This window comes from Chiloscyllium plagiosum, chromosome 29 (assembly GCF_004010195.1).
Source record: "Chiloscyllium plagiosum isolate BGI_BamShark_2017 chromosome 29, ASM401019v2, whole genome shotgun sequence".
NCBI lineage: Eukaryota > Metazoa > Chordata > Chondrichthyes > Orectolobiformes > Hemiscylliidae > Chiloscyllium > Chiloscyllium plagiosum.
In genome coordinates this window covers 44,188,589-44,208,368 of record NC_057738.1, presented here as the reverse complement: position 1 = coordinate 44,208,368, position 19,780 = coordinate 44,188,589, and the positions used below count along the sequence as shown (strand labels likewise).

The following is a 19,780-nucleotide window of genomic DNA, read 5'->3' as shown; positions in this document are numbered from 1 at the left end:
TTGTGGTATACAGTATAACTCAGGCAACATGAGTGTTGCCAATTTGCTTCATCATTGCTTAACAATGTGTCAAACAGAATTACAATCCTGACCTTTTTCAGACTTATAATTCCTTCTTGTGTGGTCTTGTTAGAGATAATCCCAAACACATTTAGTCCATCTCCAGGCACGATGCTGTAGTCGATGTCTGCATTCTTCCCAATATCAGCATCATTGGCCTTTATTCTACCAATTTCAGAAGTAACTGTGGTTGACTCAGGAACTTTCAGATGAAAGACGTCTGAAAAAAGGATTTAAACCCACATAAAATTTAATCAACATCCGTTCAAAAAATAAGGAGTGCACTTTATCATTTGGCAGCACTGAATTTGAGTTGCGATGAAAAGTTATACATTTTGTCAAAGATTTTCAGCTTGCATTGACCGAGACCGTTCACAAGAACTTCCAAAGAAAAGGGAAAACAACACTTACCCCATATGATAGATGAACGCTGATTAATTGGCAAGTGCAAACAGATTGGTAGAAACATTTTCATGGAGACTGCGCTACTTAGTGATGATGTGGAAGTGCTGAGGTTGGGTGGGCAAAATTAAAAATCACACAACTCCAGGTTATAGTCCAACAGGTTTATTTGGAAGCTCTAGCTTTCAGGTCCTGATGAAGGAGCAGCACTCCGCATGTTAGTACTTCTAAATAAACCTGTTGGACTATAACCTGGTGTCGTGTAACCTAGTTAATGATGATTGATAGTTAACTGCAATGCCTCATTTAAATTTTAAATAAGCCAATTGGCTCTGATTAGACAAGAGATGAGAAATGAACTACAGAATGGTTCTGTACTACAGAAACAGGTTCAATGTGTCTATCTGTTCATTCTGTCTGCAAATACATGCAGATTTCTGCACAAGGAAGTGCACCACATCAAAAGCTTAAAAGATGATACTAATTTGATTGTCAGTGTAGCTCTTTATATCCTTGGCATATACAGCATGCTTAGTCCAATTCCATCAGAATGCATTTGCCAACTAATCAGCACTAATGTGGTCATTTCAGAGACATGAGTAGAACAGGGACAGGAATGGTTGTTGCAGGTTCCGGGATTTAAATGTTGTGGTAAGAACAGAGATAATGGTAAAAGAAGGAGTGGTGTGGCACTGTTAGTCAAGGACAGTATTACAGTTGCAGAAAGGACAACTGAGGACTCATCTACTGAGGTAGAATGGTCTGAGATTAGAAACATGAAAGGGGAGGTTACTCTGCTGGGAGTTTTCTATAGGCATCCAAATAGTTCCAGAGATGTAGAGGATAGAATAGCAAAGATGATCCTCAATAGAAGCGACAGTGACAGGGTAATTTTTATGGGGGGCTTTGCCTTTCCAAATATTAACTGGGAATACGTTAGTTTAAGTATATTAGATGGGTTCATTTTTGTCCAATGTGTGCAGGAGAGTTTTCTGACACAGTACATAGACAGGCCAACAAGGGTGAGGCCACATTAGATTTGGTACTGGTTAATGAATCCGACCAGGTGTTAGATTTGGAGGTAGGTGAGCACTTTGGTGATAGTGACCACAATTGGGTTATGTTTACTTTTGTGATGGAAAGGAATAGGTATATACTGCAGGGCAAGAGTTATGGCTGGGGAAAGGCAATTACAGTGTGATTAGGCAAGATTTAGGATGCATAGGATGGGGAATGAAACTGGAGGGGATGGACGCAATTGAAATGTGGAGCTTATTCAAGGAACAGCTTCTGTGTGTCCTTGATAAGTATGTACCTGTCAGGCAGGGAGGAAGTTGTCAAGCACAGAAGCCTTGATTTACTAAGGAAGTTGAATCTCTTGTCAAGAGGATGAGACGTGAAGGCTCAGTTAGGGTGCTTGAGAGTTACACATCAGCTAGGAAAGACTGAAAGAGAGAGCTAAGAAAAGCCAGGAGGGGACACGAGAAGTCATTGGCAGATAGGATAAAGACAAACCCTAAAGCTTTCTATAGGTATATCAGGAACAAAAGAATGACTAGTTTAAGTTTAGGGCCAATCAAGGATAGTAGTGGGAATGTGTGCGTGGGGTCTGAGGAGACAGGGGAAGCGGTAAATGAATACTTTTAGTCAGGATTCACACTTGAAAAAGACAATGTTGTCAAGGAGAATACTGAGATACAGGCTACTAGCGTAGATGGAATTGAAGTGCATGAGGAGGAGGTGTCAGTAATTCTGGAAATTGTGGAAATAGTTAAGTCCCCTGGGCCGGACTGGATTTCTCCTAGGATTCTCTGGGAAGCCAAGGAAGAGACTGCAGAGCCTTTGTTTTGATCTTTATGTTGTCATTGTCTACAGGAATAGTACTAGAAGACTGGAGGGTAGCAAATGTTTTCCCTTGTTCAAGAAGGGGAGTAGAGACAACCCTGGAAACTGTAGACCCGTGAGCCTTACTTCGGATATGGGCAACATGTTAGAAAAGATTATAAGACATAGGATATATAATCATTTAGAGAGGAATAAGTTGATTAGGGATAGTCAACACAGTTTTGTGAAGTGTTGATCATGCCTCACAAACCTTTTTGTGTTCTTTGAGAAGTTCACCAAACATGTGGATGAGGATAAAGTTGTTGATGTGGTGTATATGGATTTCAGTAAGGCATTTGATAAGGTTCCCTATTGTAGGCTGTTGCACAAAATACAGAGGCATGGGATTAAGTGTGATTTAGCGGTTTGGATCATAAACTGGCTAGCTGTAAGAAGACAGAGTGTGTTGGTTGATGGGAAATATTTATCCTGGAGTTCAGTTACAGAGGGACAGAGATAAGCTGCAGAACTGGGCTGAGAGGTGGCAAATGGAGTTTAATGTGGAAAAGTGTGAGATGATTCACTTTGGAAGGAGTAACAGGAATGCAGAGTACTGGGCTAATGGTAAGATTCTTGGTAGCTTAGGTGAGCAGAGAGATCTGTGTCCAGGTGCATAAGTCCTTGAAAGTTGCCACTCAGGTTGATCGGTTTGTTAAGAAGGCATACGGTGTGTTAGCATTTATTGGTAGGGGGATTGAGTTTTGGAGCCATGAGGTCACACTGCAGTTGTAAAAAACTCTGAAATGGCCACACGTGGAGTATTGCATACAGTTCTGGTCGCCGCATTTTCAGACAGATGTGGAAGATTTGGAAAGGATACAGAGGAGATTTACTAGAATATTGCCTGGTATGGAGGCAAGGTCTTATAAGGAAAGGCTGAAGGACGTGAGGCTGTTTTTGAGAAGAAGGTTGAGAGGTGACTTAATTGAGACATTAGATGATCAGAGAGTTATTTTGGGTAGACAGTGAGAGCCTTTATCCTCGGATTGTGATGGTTACCATGAGGGGACATAGCTTTAATTTGAGAGGTGTTAGATATAGGACAGATGTCAGAGGTGGTTTCTTTACTGAAAGTAGTAGGGGCATGGAATTCACTACCTGCAATAGTAGTAGACTCGCCAACATTAAGGGCATATAAATGGTCATTGGATAGACATATGGATGATAATGGAATAGTGTCAGTTAGATGGACTTTCGATTGGTTTCACAGGTCGGCGCAACATCGAGGGCTGAAGGGCCTGTGCTGCGCTGTAATGTTCTATGTTCTAAGAAATTTGAGAGGTGACTTAATTCAGATATATAAGATAATCAGAGCGTTAGATAGGTTGGACAGTGAGAGTCTTTTTCCTCAGATGGCGATGGCTAGCACGAGGGGAACATAGCTTTAAATTGAGGGGTGATGGATATAGGACCGATATCAGAGGTAGTTTCTTCACTCAGCGAGTAGTAGGGGCATGGAATGCCACAGTAGTAGCCTCGCCAACTTTAAGGGCATTTAAATGGCCATTGGATTGGTGTATGGACGACAATGGAATTGTGTAGGTTAGATGGGCTTCAGATTGGTTTCACAGGTCAGTGTAACATCGAGGACCGAAGGGCCTGTACTGCGCTGTAATGTTCTATGTTCCATGTTCTATGTTCACGCTCCTCCCAAACAGTATAAATGTTGTTTTCACTTTAGTTTGGTAGTTCTTGTAAATTGGCCTGATGAATACATAACAAAAAAATTGGGACACACTGTCTTTTTTCAGCAACATTCAAGGCAAAAGTGTGGTTTCTTCCTTGCAAAATGCTGGAATGCCAAAGGCTGCAGAATGCAAGTACAATGGCAATCGAGATGCTGCATAAAGCTTGACCAACTGAGTAAGTCATGGCTGCTTTGTAAATAAGTTATCTTCTATTCTTAAAGCCTGAAACAAATGAAGCTTTTGATCATCTGTTGTGAAATTTAGTAGCTAAAACTTTTATCACCCATTAAACCAAAGATGTGCCTCTTCTGACTACTCTCCAGTAAAGAGATTTGAAAAGAAAATCAGGCTTTTTTCAATCATATTTTCATCTTCTGAGCTAAGCAACTTGGAGTCAAGCCACTTTTCACCTTATTATCCAGAAGGCATATAGCTTCACAAGGAGATCATTAATTTATTTGAATTGACTACAACAAACAATTAATATTTCATAAAATAATTTCAATAATCTGTCAACATGTGTAATAATCCTTATTCATTCCACGTAACAAATTATTGGAATAATGGAGTTCTGAACAAAAACATCTTGATTCTAATTGTGGAAGCAGAATGCATTAAGGAGAAGACTGAGTTCACCAAGGTTAAGTTATGAGCTTTTCTCTTCAACAATGAATTAAGACGTACACACCATTTCTTCATTATTCTATCTTTCTGCACTAACCAAATCTTCTTTTCACATTTTCTGTTTGGTTCAATGTTTTCAGTTTGAATGATTTGGAATTTCAGTGAAGGATTTAGCAAGTCTATTTCCATAACAACATGAAAATAAAAAGTTATGTTTTGATAATGATCATCACAAAAAGAGAAAAGAATAAATTCTTAAAGCACCTTAGCAGAATAGAGAAAAAGCAATGGAGACCAACTTCTATTGAAACACAAGTCCAATTTATGATAGTATCAGGTCTCGCCCATACGCCACTTCTGTCAGAATTTGCTCACATACATTCTCTTCAATCCAGAAGTGCCTCAATTTTATAACTCTCTTCCTTTTTTTGAAATTTCCCTCCAAGGTCTTGGCCATTCCAATGTAAACCAACATTTGCCAGAATTACAGTCGTCAGAAATTCCTCTGCTCCAACTCTGGTTTCTTACGCATCTCTGATTATAATAAGATTACTTGATCAGTTGGGCACTCAACTAACTGTAGACAAAGCTCTTCCCTCAACCTCTCCACCTCTCTCCTCCTTTAAGACATACTTTAACACCAATCTCTCTGATCAGGCTTTGTGTCACTTACCTCAGTACCTCCTTTTGTACATTCTTAGTTGTTAATGCTCCTGTCCAGGAAGTTCCTGGAGATATTTTACAGTTTAAAGGCACTTCATAAATACATGTCATTGCTGTCGAGATAAGATGGTTGTGGAACCCTTTGACAAGAAAGATCCCAACTTGTCACTTTCACTCTGAGTGCTTTTAGAGGACATATGCAATATTGAGGATATACATAACCAATGCTAATTCAATTTCCACAGTGTAGTTGGGAAATTTGCAGAGCACCAAAACTACAATTGCAAAGTTCTTACCATGTATCCTTTTTTGCATAATCAAAAAGGCTCTGTGACCTTACACAGCACAATTTCTTTTACAAACACTCCAATTCACACTGAGAAAAGCCGAAAACTTCTGCTGTGCCAAAGAGGCATTCAAACCTGCAGTTAATTTTTGCCATTCTCAATGCACACTGTAAAATGAGATAAACTACTTGGGGAATTTTCAAAACGATATCAGTTTTATCTTCAGAATCCTTGAGGCAGAATGGAAGTGTGAAGATGATTTTCCAATTGCAGACGATTGCAAATCTGAGTTTGAGGAGAATGGTTTTCTACCCGCCTTCCATTGCTGCTCTACATCAGATACACAGGACCTGATATCATAATCCATTAGACATTGTACAGACAGTGATCTGGCAGAGAAGTGTCTGGTCCATAAGATACCAAGAAGCATCTTTTTACAGCAGCTGCCAGGAGGGAAATCAGCTGAGGTGCAGTTGGAGTCACACACATCATTTGTTTTATTGTCAATTTGCTGTTATAATGTAGCATTAACATAAAACTAACTATGGGTATCAGTTCAGACACTACTTCATGGCATGAACCATGAATCAAGAGTAGTAACGTGCTGCTGCTGCAGCTCAGTTGGTAGAATGCTTGCTGCAACGTTGCAAGTTTCACTCCATGAACTGAGCATTAAATAAAATCATGGCTGCTCCTGATACAATCCTTGAAGATCAGCAGAAGATGTATGAATTGGGAATAGGCCATTCAGCCCTTCAAGTCTGCTCTGCCATTCAACAAGATCCAGGTTGATCTGTGCACTTTCCGAATTCCACGTCCCCGTCTATCACAGTAACATTAGATTCTCCAGTCATCCCCAGTGCCAAGTGTATATTGCTCAATCAAGATCACACACACACACACAACATTATGTGCACATTGGCTTCCATGCCTTCTACATTAAACTAATGCCTGAGCTTTAAAAGAGAAAGTAGCTGGTCATTGGATGCAAATTATACAATGGGGGCATTTAAGCGACTTTTAGATAAGCACATGAATATGCAAGGAAGGCAGGCTGAAGAGATTAGTTTAATTTAATGTCATGTTTGGCACAACATGGTGGGCCGAAGGGCCTGTTCTATGTTCTATGTGCTTTGGGATGGTCTGAAATCATGAAAGGTGCTATAAAAACACAACTGCTTTTTTCCCCATAATTTATACCATTGTGTCATAGAATCATACATCACAGAAACAGACCCTTCGCTCCAACCAGTCCATACTGAAAATCATCACAAACTAACCAGTCCAACCTGCCTGCTCCTGGCACATATCCCTCCAAACCTTTCCTATTCATATACTTATCCAAATGTCTTTTAAACATTGTTTGTACCCACATCCACCATTTCCTCTTAACCGTGTAGGAGCTGCTGTCTGAGAGGAAGTTTAGGTCTTGTTTCTTCAATCTTGTGCCATAAACTGCACAGAACTCTTTTACAGGAAAGCCCCTGAATATAACACGTGACAGCATGAAGCAACCGAAGAGCATCAGGTTCAGTGTTATCAAACTGCATGATAAAGATCACTACGGCAGGAAATGACACAGACCTATCTCAACTCCAGTTGCCTGAATAATCTTTATAGCCCACAAATGACAGAAGTATGAACCAGGATGAGTGGAGCCTTTTACTACTTCAGGACTTTGCATAGTCACCAATCACATACAACCTTCACACAACTGGATTAACTACTGACAACTTTATTTTGAACTTGGAATAAATAATATAGCCAATCATGGAGTTACAGAGGAGTTAAATTCACTTTTGATGCCATCATGAATCAACCAATTAAGGAATAATAAATGTCAGATTTTGGCCTTGTCTGTGAAAGGGTTATGATTATGAATAGAGCATTTAAGGGAAATGGACAACAACTTGCAATTGTAAGTTAGTGCGTTTAACTAAAGCTCTTCATAAAACAGATGTAAGTCTTGACCTGTGATAGAGAAAGAGAGCTACAAGACATCTGCAATTCCTTGACATTCTGCACACTGTGCGATATTAAAAGTTATGCACAGCCAGCCACACTTGTGGCGATGTATAAGTTTTTCACTATACTCAGAATGTATGTAGCAATAAAGGCTAATTCAATTTAATTCACACTAATACCGAAGACCCTTCTCCACAAGGTTCCTCAATAGTTAATTGAAAAATTCAAGAGAACAGCACAGCACAATAAGCTACACTGCTATATGTTACCACAGCCTCATGCTTTTCACGAATTTAATGCTTTGCCCACTTAATTACCCATGGGTTAGTTTTTTTAGACATTATCACAAGAGAAATATATTTATCCTGCCACTGCAATGCCCAGCTTTAATGTCCAAGTAGTTAAAACACAAAGCACTATTAGATGTTACTGATAGGGGGACAATTACCACGAGCAACTTCACATCCTGATTCCACTGAAATGAGACGACATTGAAGACTTGTCATTAACTCTCAACCTTCTTACATTCCTACTGTCGCTGAATGCAATATACTCCTAAATATTCAGAGCTCCTGTTTCCACCATCTCTTGTCATTCTCTGACCCTCATTTCACATTGTGGGTAAGTTCACCTTTCCAAATTAAATAAGATTTAAAACAAGAAAGACCATAACCAGTTCTTACGGGGAGAGTGGTAGAGAAGTAAAACATCTCCTTACTTCTTCCTCAAAGTCCTCAAACTCATGCAGTCAATTTTCTCAACTGCAATTGCTCACCAAGTGGTTTTATAGTTCCACATTAACAGCAGCTTTCCACTTGTCTTGTAATCATCAGTACGAGTTGCTGTACATGGGGCGACGCTATGCTATGTGACAAAATGGACTTCCTGTCACTGATCTGACACTGGAAATGGACTCTCCCAAACACTTTTGTTTTTAGAAAACATTTATAATCAAAGAAAAGCACTGAATATCAAGATCAACTGATAACCCATGTGTGTAAGCAAACATTTTCAGATCACTGGCCTAAGGATAATCTCTTTCACAAATCCCATGATCTTGTACAGATTGTTAATGTTTCTGTGTTGCGACTTGGGATCTTAATTACATTTGAAGTTGCCCAAGTGCACATAGTGGCTACAAAAGTATAATGTTAAAACTATTCAATATCACCTCAAATCAAAATGCTTAGCAAGAAATATGGAACAGGTTACGAAGAAACAAACAACCATTCATTCTGGGTAAATTTTCCAAAACCAAATATCTTGGCAAGGCAGGCACGTTCTAGGCATTACAGAGGCAGTGAGGAAAATAGTGGTGGAAACCACCCTCTATCCTGTATATGATGTGCAAATGCTGGTGTTGGACTGGGGTGGACAAAGTCAGCAGTCACACCACGCCAGCTTATACTCTTAACAGGTTTATTTGAAATCTCAAGCTTTCAGCGCACTACTCCTTTGTCAAATCCCGCAAATACTTATTCTAGTGTAATAATTCTTGCATAGAAATTCAAATACACAGCTAAATATAACTTGAAAAGCAAAACAAATAATTTTACCAACATAAAAATGTGACTCTGTGGTTAGTATTCCTGCCTCACAGCGCCAGCGACCCGCGTTCGATCCCAGTCTTGGGCTACTGTCTGTGTGGAGTTTGTACATTTTCCCCTTGTCTGCACTTCCTCCGGGTGCTCTGGTTTCCTTCCACAGTCCAAAGATGTGCAGGATGGGTGAATTGGCCGTACTAAATTGCCCATAGAGTCCAGGCATATGTAGGTTAGATGTATTAATTAGGGGAAATGCAGGGGAATGGATCTGGGTGGGATACTGTTTGGACGGTTGGTGTGAACTTGTTGGGCCAAATGGTCTGTTTCTTTACGGTAGGGAATCTAAGAGGTAGGGAGGCCGCTTGAAGAAAATAGTGTAAGAAGTTGATGGGTACCACATCGTATTTTGATATTGTGTACATAGCTGATCAGGCAAACATGTATCTTTGAGAGAGTTGATTCATAACATCAGTGTGACATTATTGCACATGATATTCCTGTGTAAAGGTATCAGATCCATCTTGAATAGCTGCTGTTGTATTTTGCAATCCATCAGGAAAGTCAATTCGTCAAGCTGCTTGAGCCCATTGTCTGTGATAGTGTTGCAATTTATTTTGTATTTATTTGTCATGTATTTAGTTGCTCTGTGAATAAATCTTCTGTTATTTGTTTTCAGTGAGAACCCAGTCTGAGCGTTCATAGCTTACCCGAGCTTAGAATAATAACTCAGGAAGACACATCAGATTTTTAAACAATTGAGCCTTATTTGGACTTGGTGTGTCTGTTCTTGTAGTAAGGAACAAGACTTGTTTTTAGCTCAGTCACTGCCTCAACCCTCTGCCTTTATCTTGCAGCTGACAGTTGTTCATAGTTAAAGACTATTAAGCTCCACAATTTCTTCAAGCTGTGCTTTGGTTTCCTCCCGCAGTCCAAAGATGTGCAGGGTATTTGAATTTCTATGCAAGAATTACTACACTAGAACAAGTATTTGCAGGATTTGACAAAGGAGTAGTGCGCTGAAAGCTTGAGATTTCAAATAAACCTGTTAAAGTATAAGCTGGCGTGGTGTGACCGCTGACTTTATCCACCCCAGTCCAACACCAGCATTTGTACATCATATATGGGATAGAGGGTATCAGTCCCAAAATATGCATCCTTATCTCAGCATCAACGATCTATCTTGATGGAAGGAAGATATGGAGCAAAGTTGAGCAGATTCTATCAAGCTTCCATTAATTCTGTTGATGGTTAGGTCACAAGGTGTAACAATGAAGAGGATGGGATGGAGGGGGGATGAAAATGGAAAGACCAGGAAGTACTAGCCGGCAAAGAAAAATCACTCCTGTAGCACAATGTAACGGACAAATCATCACTGTCTGACTGCACCTTGGAGCTGCTCTCTCATTAGAGAGATATGACTGGAGTGAGCTTAACCTGAGGGTCACCATTTCTCAGTGAGGGGAGAAGTTGAGAAGGAGAGTTCTTCATAGTAACCTCAGCCAGTGTGAGAATGGACCTCATTCTGTTGGCATCAGTCTGCACCACAAACCAGCCAGATGAACTAATCAACGCTCAATGCAATGTACAGCAGGAGATAGAAAACAGGATGAGGGCTGTTCTGGTGGTGTTCCTACTTCTGAGTCAGAAAGCCCAGATTCAAATCCCACCTGCTCCAGGTGTGTATCATAACATCTTTGAACAGGTTAATTAATAATGTCTAAAACAAGAGGCTGTGTCACTATTTGTTAGTCAGTGAATAAGGAAAGAAAGAGGTTTGTGAGAGCTATTAAAAGTGAGATGCAAACCCCCTCACTTAATGGAGTTAATGGAATAGAATCAATGTTCAGAGAAGGTGAAGTGAAACAATGAAGATTGACGATTATGCAATGTTGACAAAAATATTTTATGTTGGAGACATAATATTAAAATCTCTTCATAATTATCAATTCAATTTTAGGGAGCTATTCTTTTACGAGAACAGTAGGTTTACAACTTTAATCAGAAGCAATCAGTAACTAACTGCCAGAAGTGTGCCAATTCTCTCAATGTACCCAGAGGGTTTAATGTTCTTCTGCATATTCTATGTAAATCAGAGATGAGTCAGCGCCTATCACCATCTGCTTCCATTTTAAATCACAAACAAACTCTAAACAGCATTTATAGAATAGTATTGTAATTTATTGTCACTTGTATTCAGAAATATACAGTGAAAAGTATTTAAGTCGCCATACTCCAGCCATTTTAATTACAGAAGATACAAAGAAGCAATAATCAAGACCAAGTTCACCTTTCCTTGCCTAGGTTTCTGAAGGGGCTCCAGAATACGTCCCCGCAGCCACTGCTGAGGTTGCCATAGCAAGGCAGAACAGACCAGACCCACAACACCTCTGCCAGTGCCGCAGCCCCCTCGTCACTGTCACAAGGATTTCCGTGCCAGACCCACTATAATACTGCTACATCATCACCATAACCAGAAGGAACAGACCGGACCCAGCACCTGTAGCCTCTGCTCTAGCCATCATATTGCCACCATGGCCATAAGCAACAGTTCCGACACGCCAATCCATCACCATTGCGAGAGCCCCTCGCAACAGTCTTCATCCACCATAGCCACCAAAGGAAGAAAAGAAGAAGTTTGACATGAAAGATAAATGGAGAAATAAAAAGAAAAGAAAGGAAGATGCAGCCGGCCTAGTGAATGGGAGTAGATGGGGTCAGTTATCCTACCTGCCATTGTCACTGCCATTTAACAAATTACTCACAGATATGGACCTATGTTACAAAAACTACAAGATTGACATGGCGGAGGAGGGGGGCAGGGAGAGCATGAATTGTTAAAGGCCAGACCTTTATCCTTGGTGGGTAGGTCAGAAATAGTTCACTTTCATTCAAAAACAAAAGGTTCAATTATTTAAGTCTTCATTTATGTTGAGGTATGCTGCTCATCATGAGATTACAGTGGAACATGATACCACTTACACTCACTTACAGAGTTTGGTCATTGAATTTAAATTTTCCTCCAGCAGTCATGGTAAGAAATTAACCCATTTCCCAAAGCATTACCTTCTAAAGTACCAGCCCAAACACAATAACAACCATCTTCCTCTAAATCCAACACAGTAAAATGTCTAGTTACTTGTTCAGCCAGAGATCAATGGAGGCCCTTAAATGAGCAATTCATGCACACTTCCGCGACTTCCCTTTTTGACTGACATTAGCCAGCAGAAGGTCAGGAGCTCATCATATGGACTTCAATAAGGCTTTCGACAAGGTTCCCCATGGGAGACTGATTAGCAAGGTTAGATCTCATGGAATACTGGGAGAACTAGCCATTTGGATACAGAACTGGCTCGAAGGTAGAAGGCAGAGGGTGGTGGTGGGGGGTTGTTTTTCAGACTGGAGGCCTATGACCAGTGGAGTGCCACAAGGATCGGTGCTGGCTCCACTTCTTTTCGTTATTTATACAAAGGATTTAGATGTGAGGTATAGTAAGTAAGTTTTCAGATGACAACAAAATTGGAGGTGTAATGGATAGTGAAGAAGGTTACCTCAGATTACAACGGGATTTGGACCAGATGGGCCAATGGGCTGAGAAATGGCAGATGGAGTTTAATTCAGATAAATGCGAGGCGCTGCATTTTGGGAAAGCAAACCTTACCAGGACGTATATACTTAATGGTAAGATCCTGGAGAGTGTTGCTGAACAAAGAGACCTTGGAGTGCAGGTTCATAGTTCCTTGAAGGCAGAGTCACAGGTAGATAGGATAGCGAAGGTATTTGGTATGCTATTATTTATTGGAAGGATGTTGTGAAACTTGAAATGGTTCAGAAAAGATCTACAAGGATGTTGCCACGATTGGAAGATTTGAGCTATTGGGAGAGATTAAATAGGCTGGGGCTGTTTTTCCTGGGGCATCAGAAGCTGAGGGGTGACTTTATAGAGGTTTATAACATTATGAGGATAGGATAAATAGACAAAGTCTCTTCCCTGGGGTGAGGGAGTCCAGAACTAGAGGGCATGGGTTTAGGATAAGTGGGGAAAGATTTAAAAGGGACCTAAGGGGCAACATTTTCTTGCAGAGGGTGGTACGTGTCTGAAATGAGCTGCCAGAGGAAGTGGTGGAGGCTAGTACAATTGCAACATTTAAAAGGCATCTGGATGAGTATATGAATAGGAAAACTTTGGAGGGATATGGGCCGGGTGCTGGCAGGTGGGACTAGATTTGTTTGGGATATCTGGTCGGCATGGACGAGTTGGACTGAAGGATTTGTTTCCGTGCTGTACATCTCTATGAATCTATGTCTCTATGAAGGGAGACCACATATCCAAATCTGTCAGGTTATTTGTGACATCCTGGGTTGGGTGAGGACTCAATTCAAAGGCACCCAATCTTTGTTTGTGAGTCCCCAGATTGGGGTTCACTCCAAGAGTCAATCCCTGCCCTTTTCTATGACGCTGTACAATGCCGCACCTGCCCGCACATCTCATACCTCATGATCTCACTCACTATCACTCACTTTTCTGCAGGGATCCAGGCCAAAGGCTCAAATGAATTACTGACTGTAGTCACTTTTTCCAGTGGCACTACCAGAGATGGATCCTGGCCTGGGTTGTGGCTTTGGGTCTGGAGGTGGAGGAAGGGCAGCAGCTAAATGCCCCTCGTGGAGTCTGGACCCCTGGTGGAAGGGATCTGCTGCCTATTGCAGGCTTAATTTCCTCAAGGTTGGAATATTTATAAGTTCATTAATTTATCTATCACATCTTTAATGATTGATTAAGCTCAGGGACAGTGATGGAGTAGATGCTTTATCGGATAGTGAGGAAGGTTTTCAGTTTGGCGAGCTGGGGTGCGATTTATATGTCTGGGCCAATTACCTGTTTCAATGTTTCACAGGTCAAATGATGGAAAGATTCAAACAATAACTCACCATCACAACTGCGGTCCACTTTGGAATGCCTGCTTCCAGTGGGATCAATGTCAAAGATTACCCATCAAACTATGGAAACTGTCTAGCCCTCCAGAGTGTGGTATCAGGGTTCGCTAACTCATAGGGCTGCATATGTTGAGTCATTGAGAATGTTCAAGGTTGATATCAAAATGTTGCTGGGGAATTCAAGGGATAGGGGAATTGGGAGGAAAGGTCATAGGAAGATTAACCTTGCTCATTTTGAATGATGGAGCAGGTTCATAGACTTGAATGATCTCTTCCTGTTCTTATCTCTGATGTCTTTTTGAGACAAATGATGGTGTAATGATAATGCCACTCAAGTTAATAATCCATTGTGTTCGTACGACATGGGCTGAAAACCTATCAAAGCTAAATGTCGTACTTGAATACAAGTCACTAACATCTCTGAAATTGAAAACTGATCTCAGCAATGGTGGCCATATGTCATCTTTATGTAAACACCACCTGGTCTGGCCCTTTCTTGCATTGACCCCAAGCAATGCAACTGTCTTTTGACTGACCTCAGTTCTAGGTCAATCAGGAAAGAGTAACAAATGTTGGCTCCCACATCTCCTGCAGGCCTAATGAAAAATAAGTCATAAATTTGAAAAGCAACTGGAATAAATAAGAGGAGGGCATCATTCAAATAGAAAAACAGCAAGTGCCTATCCTTTCACCAACATGTTTGATAAAATACTGAGAAGTGTCTGCATTCTGGTACTCCCTAATTAAATTTGTTTATTGTTTAATCAAATTTATTGTTAATTCATCCTGACTAGGGAATATATCACTGTTCCTTCAGTGTCACTGGTTAAAAATCCTGGAACTCCCTTCATAATGTTTTGTGGGCCTACCAACAGCACATGGACCTCAGTGCTTCAAGAAGGCAGCTCACCACCACCTTCTCAAGGGTAACTAGGCAATAAATCAGAATGTTATTTTGGCAATAACATTGCCAAATGTTAACTAGGCAATAAATGCTGGTCCAGCCAGCAGCATCCATGTCCTGTGAGTGAATAGCAAAAAATTTGATTGTTAAAGTCTGTCTTCAGTTAACACTTGTTGATTTTGTTTCCCACTTATTCTTGGTGTTTCCTGCTCCACTTTAATGAAATGCATTTGACATATTGGCAGAGCTCTATAATGCAAGCTTCTGTTTTTTAATAGGCAGTACCTCTGTGTTGTGTATGTTTCTTTTTGTTAAGAACCACAGGCAGTGAGAATTAATTGGCTACCTCTTTCTAAGCCAATTCAGCTATTTTGTCTCACATGACCAACTCCTCAAAACTAAACATTCAACACAGACTTATATGCATGTTGGACTGTTTCAATCATGATCAAGATGATTTCTCTGGTTGGAAACTTATGCCATGGTTTGTTTAACAATTGAATTATCTTGGATGATATATGTTCTGTAATAAACTCTTTAAAATGGACAAACGTTACTGCACGATTCCTTTTATTCTTTTTCCTCGGTAAACCACAGAAGCAAAGTCATGGGCTCTCGCCAAGAGTAGACAGTATTCTAAATGACACCAAGCGTGATTCATGCACTTCTCTTTTATGTAAAGGCAAAACAAACAGGAATATCTGTCACCCTGTGTGGAAAATAATCTTCAGAGGCTGATGGCTATACTCAACTCCTTCACTTCCCAATCTCTTATACTGACAGTAGATTTTCAGACAGTTGAGTTTGATCACCCATGATCACATTGAATGGTGGAGCAGGCTTGAAGGGCTGAATGGCCTATTCTTACTCTTAGTTTTGGATGTAGGTTTCCTTGCTAAGATGGAAGTTTCATAGCGAGCAAACCTACATCCAGAACCTCAACCTGAGCTACAAATCTTCTCAAAACTCGCTATGCTCTTAGGTTAAGATCTTACTGTCAATTTTTTTTTACTATTCTTTGACTATTGAGGTACCTGTGTCATCACTGGCGATGAAAACAAGCTTTTTAAAAGTTTTATTTCAGTTAAACTTTTTTCAATGCCCTGATTAAATAACTCATTGTCAACATATTATTAAATAAAGTTGTGCAACAGAAATGGAGGAAAATAACATTCTGATTTGTTGTCTTTTAAAAAGAAGTCAGAAGTCACACAACACCAGGTTATAGTCCATCAGGTAAAGATTTCATCTGATGAAGGGACAGCACTCTGAAAGCTTGTGATTTCAAACAAACCTGTCAGACTATAACCTGATGTCGTGTGACTTCTCACTTTGTCTACCCCAGTCCAACACGGGCACCTCCACATAATTTAAAAAGAAAGGAGAGATTAACGTTCTTATTTCTCAAAATTTTTATTCTTTTGTGTGAGCCTATTAAAAATTCAATTAACATAGGACTGTGGACAGTCACAGCATGGGGTGAGTCAATTTATCCTCTTGAATTTAAGTCTGCAATTTGAGTGATCAATGTTGAAGCAATCCCACCAGCCACCCTTTATACCTGTTAAATATTTGGCCTTGATTTGTTCTCTATTCAAAATAGATTTCTACCTTTTTGTTTCAAAACAGAGTAAACCACTACAATTCACTTTAGCAAGATGTTGTAATCCTCAAACAACTTCAAAAAAACCCTCCTGACCAACAGTTCTGAAGAAGCCATACTAGACTTGAAACATTAACTCTGTTTCTCCTCCTTAGATATTGCCAGAGCTGCTGAGTTTCACCAGCATTCTCTGTGTTTGTTTCAGATTTCCAGCATCAAAATATTTTGTCTTTATTATCTTGACCAATTTCCTCCTTCTTTAAGTCATCATTCTCAGGGTCCTCAAGAATATCCCAACCAGAGAAAACAGTTTTCTGCTTTCACATCGTCATCTGACAAAGTTAAATGAGGCAGTCTTCTCTGTCCCAGGAGAAATAATTCCAGCATCTCATCCTTCTGAAAACAGTAATTTCTCATGCCTGGCATCATCCTTGGAATTAAAGTTTCTATTTTGTTGCGAGCTGAACAGTTCATTTATCTGGGTTGCAAGATTGAATGCCAAACCAATTTCATCATGTTCCAATAGTGTAGTTCATTCTAGTCACTGGCAGCTACATAATCCAAGTATAATTCATTAATTGGTACAGAGCTGCAATCATTTTAAGTCCTGTAAATTTTTATAGAGTGCCACTGAAAGCCTTTGAGATAGGTAAGTGCGGAAGCATGAAAGAATTTCTTTTTATAGCACACGTTATTAGAAAGAAGAAATAGGAATTAATTTCCCCTTGATTTGTTTTACAGGCAAAGTGGTCAACATAATTTTCGAGGGTTCAGTTTAAAATGACATTACACCATCAGAATACACCTAATCCTATTTAATTCAAGATACAGTGAAGGAGTTGAGACTTAGTTGTAATTGCAAAAATGACATTAAAGTCTTTGTATGATAACATTCGAAAGAATGAAGGTCAGACCATTTTTGTGAATCTTACACTGCATGAGAGAGGCTGCACCTGAAATATTGTGTACAGTTTATTCGCTTTATTTTTGGGGTGAATAAAGCTACCCGACTGAGAGTGTAATGACAGACTCACTGGACTGGTTCCTGGGATGAGGGAATTGTCCTGTGAAGTGAGGTTAAGTAGTCTAGAATTTGTTTTCTCAAGTTTTGAGAATTAGAGGTTATTCAATTGAAACCTTTGACATACTTTAGCAGCTTGGCAACATGGTTGCTGACATGCAAAGAAAATAGATTCGTCCTTTCTGTAATTAAACTATAAGTAAAAGTCTGAGATATCGACGACTAGCTATGTAGCAGCATTTATTTTTAACTTAGAATAAGTTGTTAGCCAGTAGTTTAAGTCTGAGGCCACTTCTTGATTTTTGCCTTCTTGACCAGGTTGTCTTGAATCCAAACTCATAGTATGGCATCAAACCCATCAAACAACATAGACTTTTACTTATAGTTTAATTACAGAAAGGACGAAACTATTTTCTTTGCATGTCAGCAACCATGTTGCCAAGCTGCTAAAGTATGTCAAATGTTTCAATTGAATAACCTCTAATTCTCAAAACTTGAGAAAACAAATTCTAGACTACTTAACCTCACTTCACAGGACAATTCCCTCATCCCAGGAATCAAACCCATCAAACAACATGATGGAAGAAGGTAGATCCACAATGCCTTTGGGAGGGAGTTCCAGGATTCTGGCCCAGCAACAATATTTTCAAGTCAGGATGGTGAGTGGCTTGGAAGGGAACTTGCAGGGGGTGGTGTGCCCATGTATCTATTGTCCTTGTCCTTTAAAATGGCAGTGACTATGGGGTTAGACGTTGCTGTCTAAGGAGCCTTGGTGAATTTCTACAATGCATCTTGTAGATACTGCACACTGCTGCTACTGAACATTGATGGTGGAGGGAGTGGTTGTTTGTGGATATTGTGTCAAGTAGGCTGCTTTATCCTATGGTGCTATTGGTACTGAGATGATTGAACTCAAGCAACCATTACATTCTTGTGCTAGATCTGACTCCAGTCCGGGAGTTTCCCATGAGTCCCATTCACTTTAGTTTTGCTAAAGTTCCTTGATGCCACAATTGGTGAAATGTAGCCTTGATATCAAAGACAGCCATACCCACCTCACCTCTTTACAACATTAAGAGACTTGCTAATGATCTCACCACTGTAGCAATCTTATAACCAGAGGATACAAAAGTCCCACACTCCATCTTACGAGGGTTACTTGGAGCATGGCATGCTGATGGACTGTAAGTATCTGAATAGCTTAACGTTAGCCCAGGCAACCTCTGTACCATAGGTGCAGCCCACTTATAAGAGAGGCAGCCTGACTGCAATGCTTCCATGCAAACTATTTCAAGTCTGGTATTGCTATTTCTCTGTTCTGAAAAGACTTGAAATGTCAACTCTGTTTGTCTCTTCACAGATGCTGCCAGACCTGCTGAGTTTCTCCGGCATTCTCTGTGTTTGGTTCAGATTCTCAGCATCTGCAGATTGTGCTTTTTATTTGGAATTTCTTTTTGGTTCCTTATTTATTCCTTAATCACAATTCCAAAATCAAACTATCTGATTATATCACAGTACAGTGTGCAGGAACTTGCTACGTGCAAATTGATTGCCATGTTTCCTGCTTTACAAAAGAGAGTGCATTTTAAAAGTAACTGTAAAGCACTACAACACATTGTGAGGTCATGGAAGTCATTCTTTTTTAAAAAGAAAGAAAGCAATTCTGAACATAAAGTATCAGACAGAGGTGAGAATGTGCGCTAAGAGGAAAGACAGAGAAGAAATCAAGAGCAGGTGGAATAAGATATAACCGAGAGAAACCAAAGTCTGTGAAAAAGAAAAGTAAGAAAATTGAAGTTTGCATTTAGCAGTGCATAGAGGTGAGCAAATGGGTATAAGATATTACCAGCAGGGCCTTGTATCTCTAGGAGCGAACTGCAGGTGATCACAAAACACAGTCTGTCATTTTTCACCCATTAACTTTAATGAGCAGCAAATCATGACTGTGTCCAGGCCCTTTGGAGATGTGTTTATTGTATCACTATGGATCCCTGTGGATTTCAGATCAGAGAAACACTCCACAAGGAACAACTAAAGATACTGTGAGAGATTGTGTTGATATTAATTGTCATTTTATACCAGCATGAAATTTCCTTTGACCTAGAGTGTGTTTGATGTCAACATATGAAACTATTATGACTGAATAGCCCTGTTTATTTTTGCTCTGTGATTGTTGATATCTAACATAATGTTGGAGTAG

General features: G+C 40.0%; 1 protein-coding gene across 7 annotated transcripts in view; it reads right to left on the bottom strand.

Annotated features, from left to right (window-relative positions):
* The window catches only part of LOC122564562 (cadherin-12-like), a 584,392-nt gene that overhangs the window by 123,141 nt on the left and 441,471 nt on the right, over window positions 1-19,780 (bottom strand). For all 7 annotated transcript variants that reach the window (XM_043719639.1, XM_043719638.1, XM_043719640.1 and 4 more), the window contains one exon: window positions 93-280. In XM_043719639.1, coding sequence (XP_043575574.1) covers window positions 93-280 — 188 coding nt within the window. The remainder of the gene's footprint in view (window positions 1-92; window positions 281-19,780) is intronic.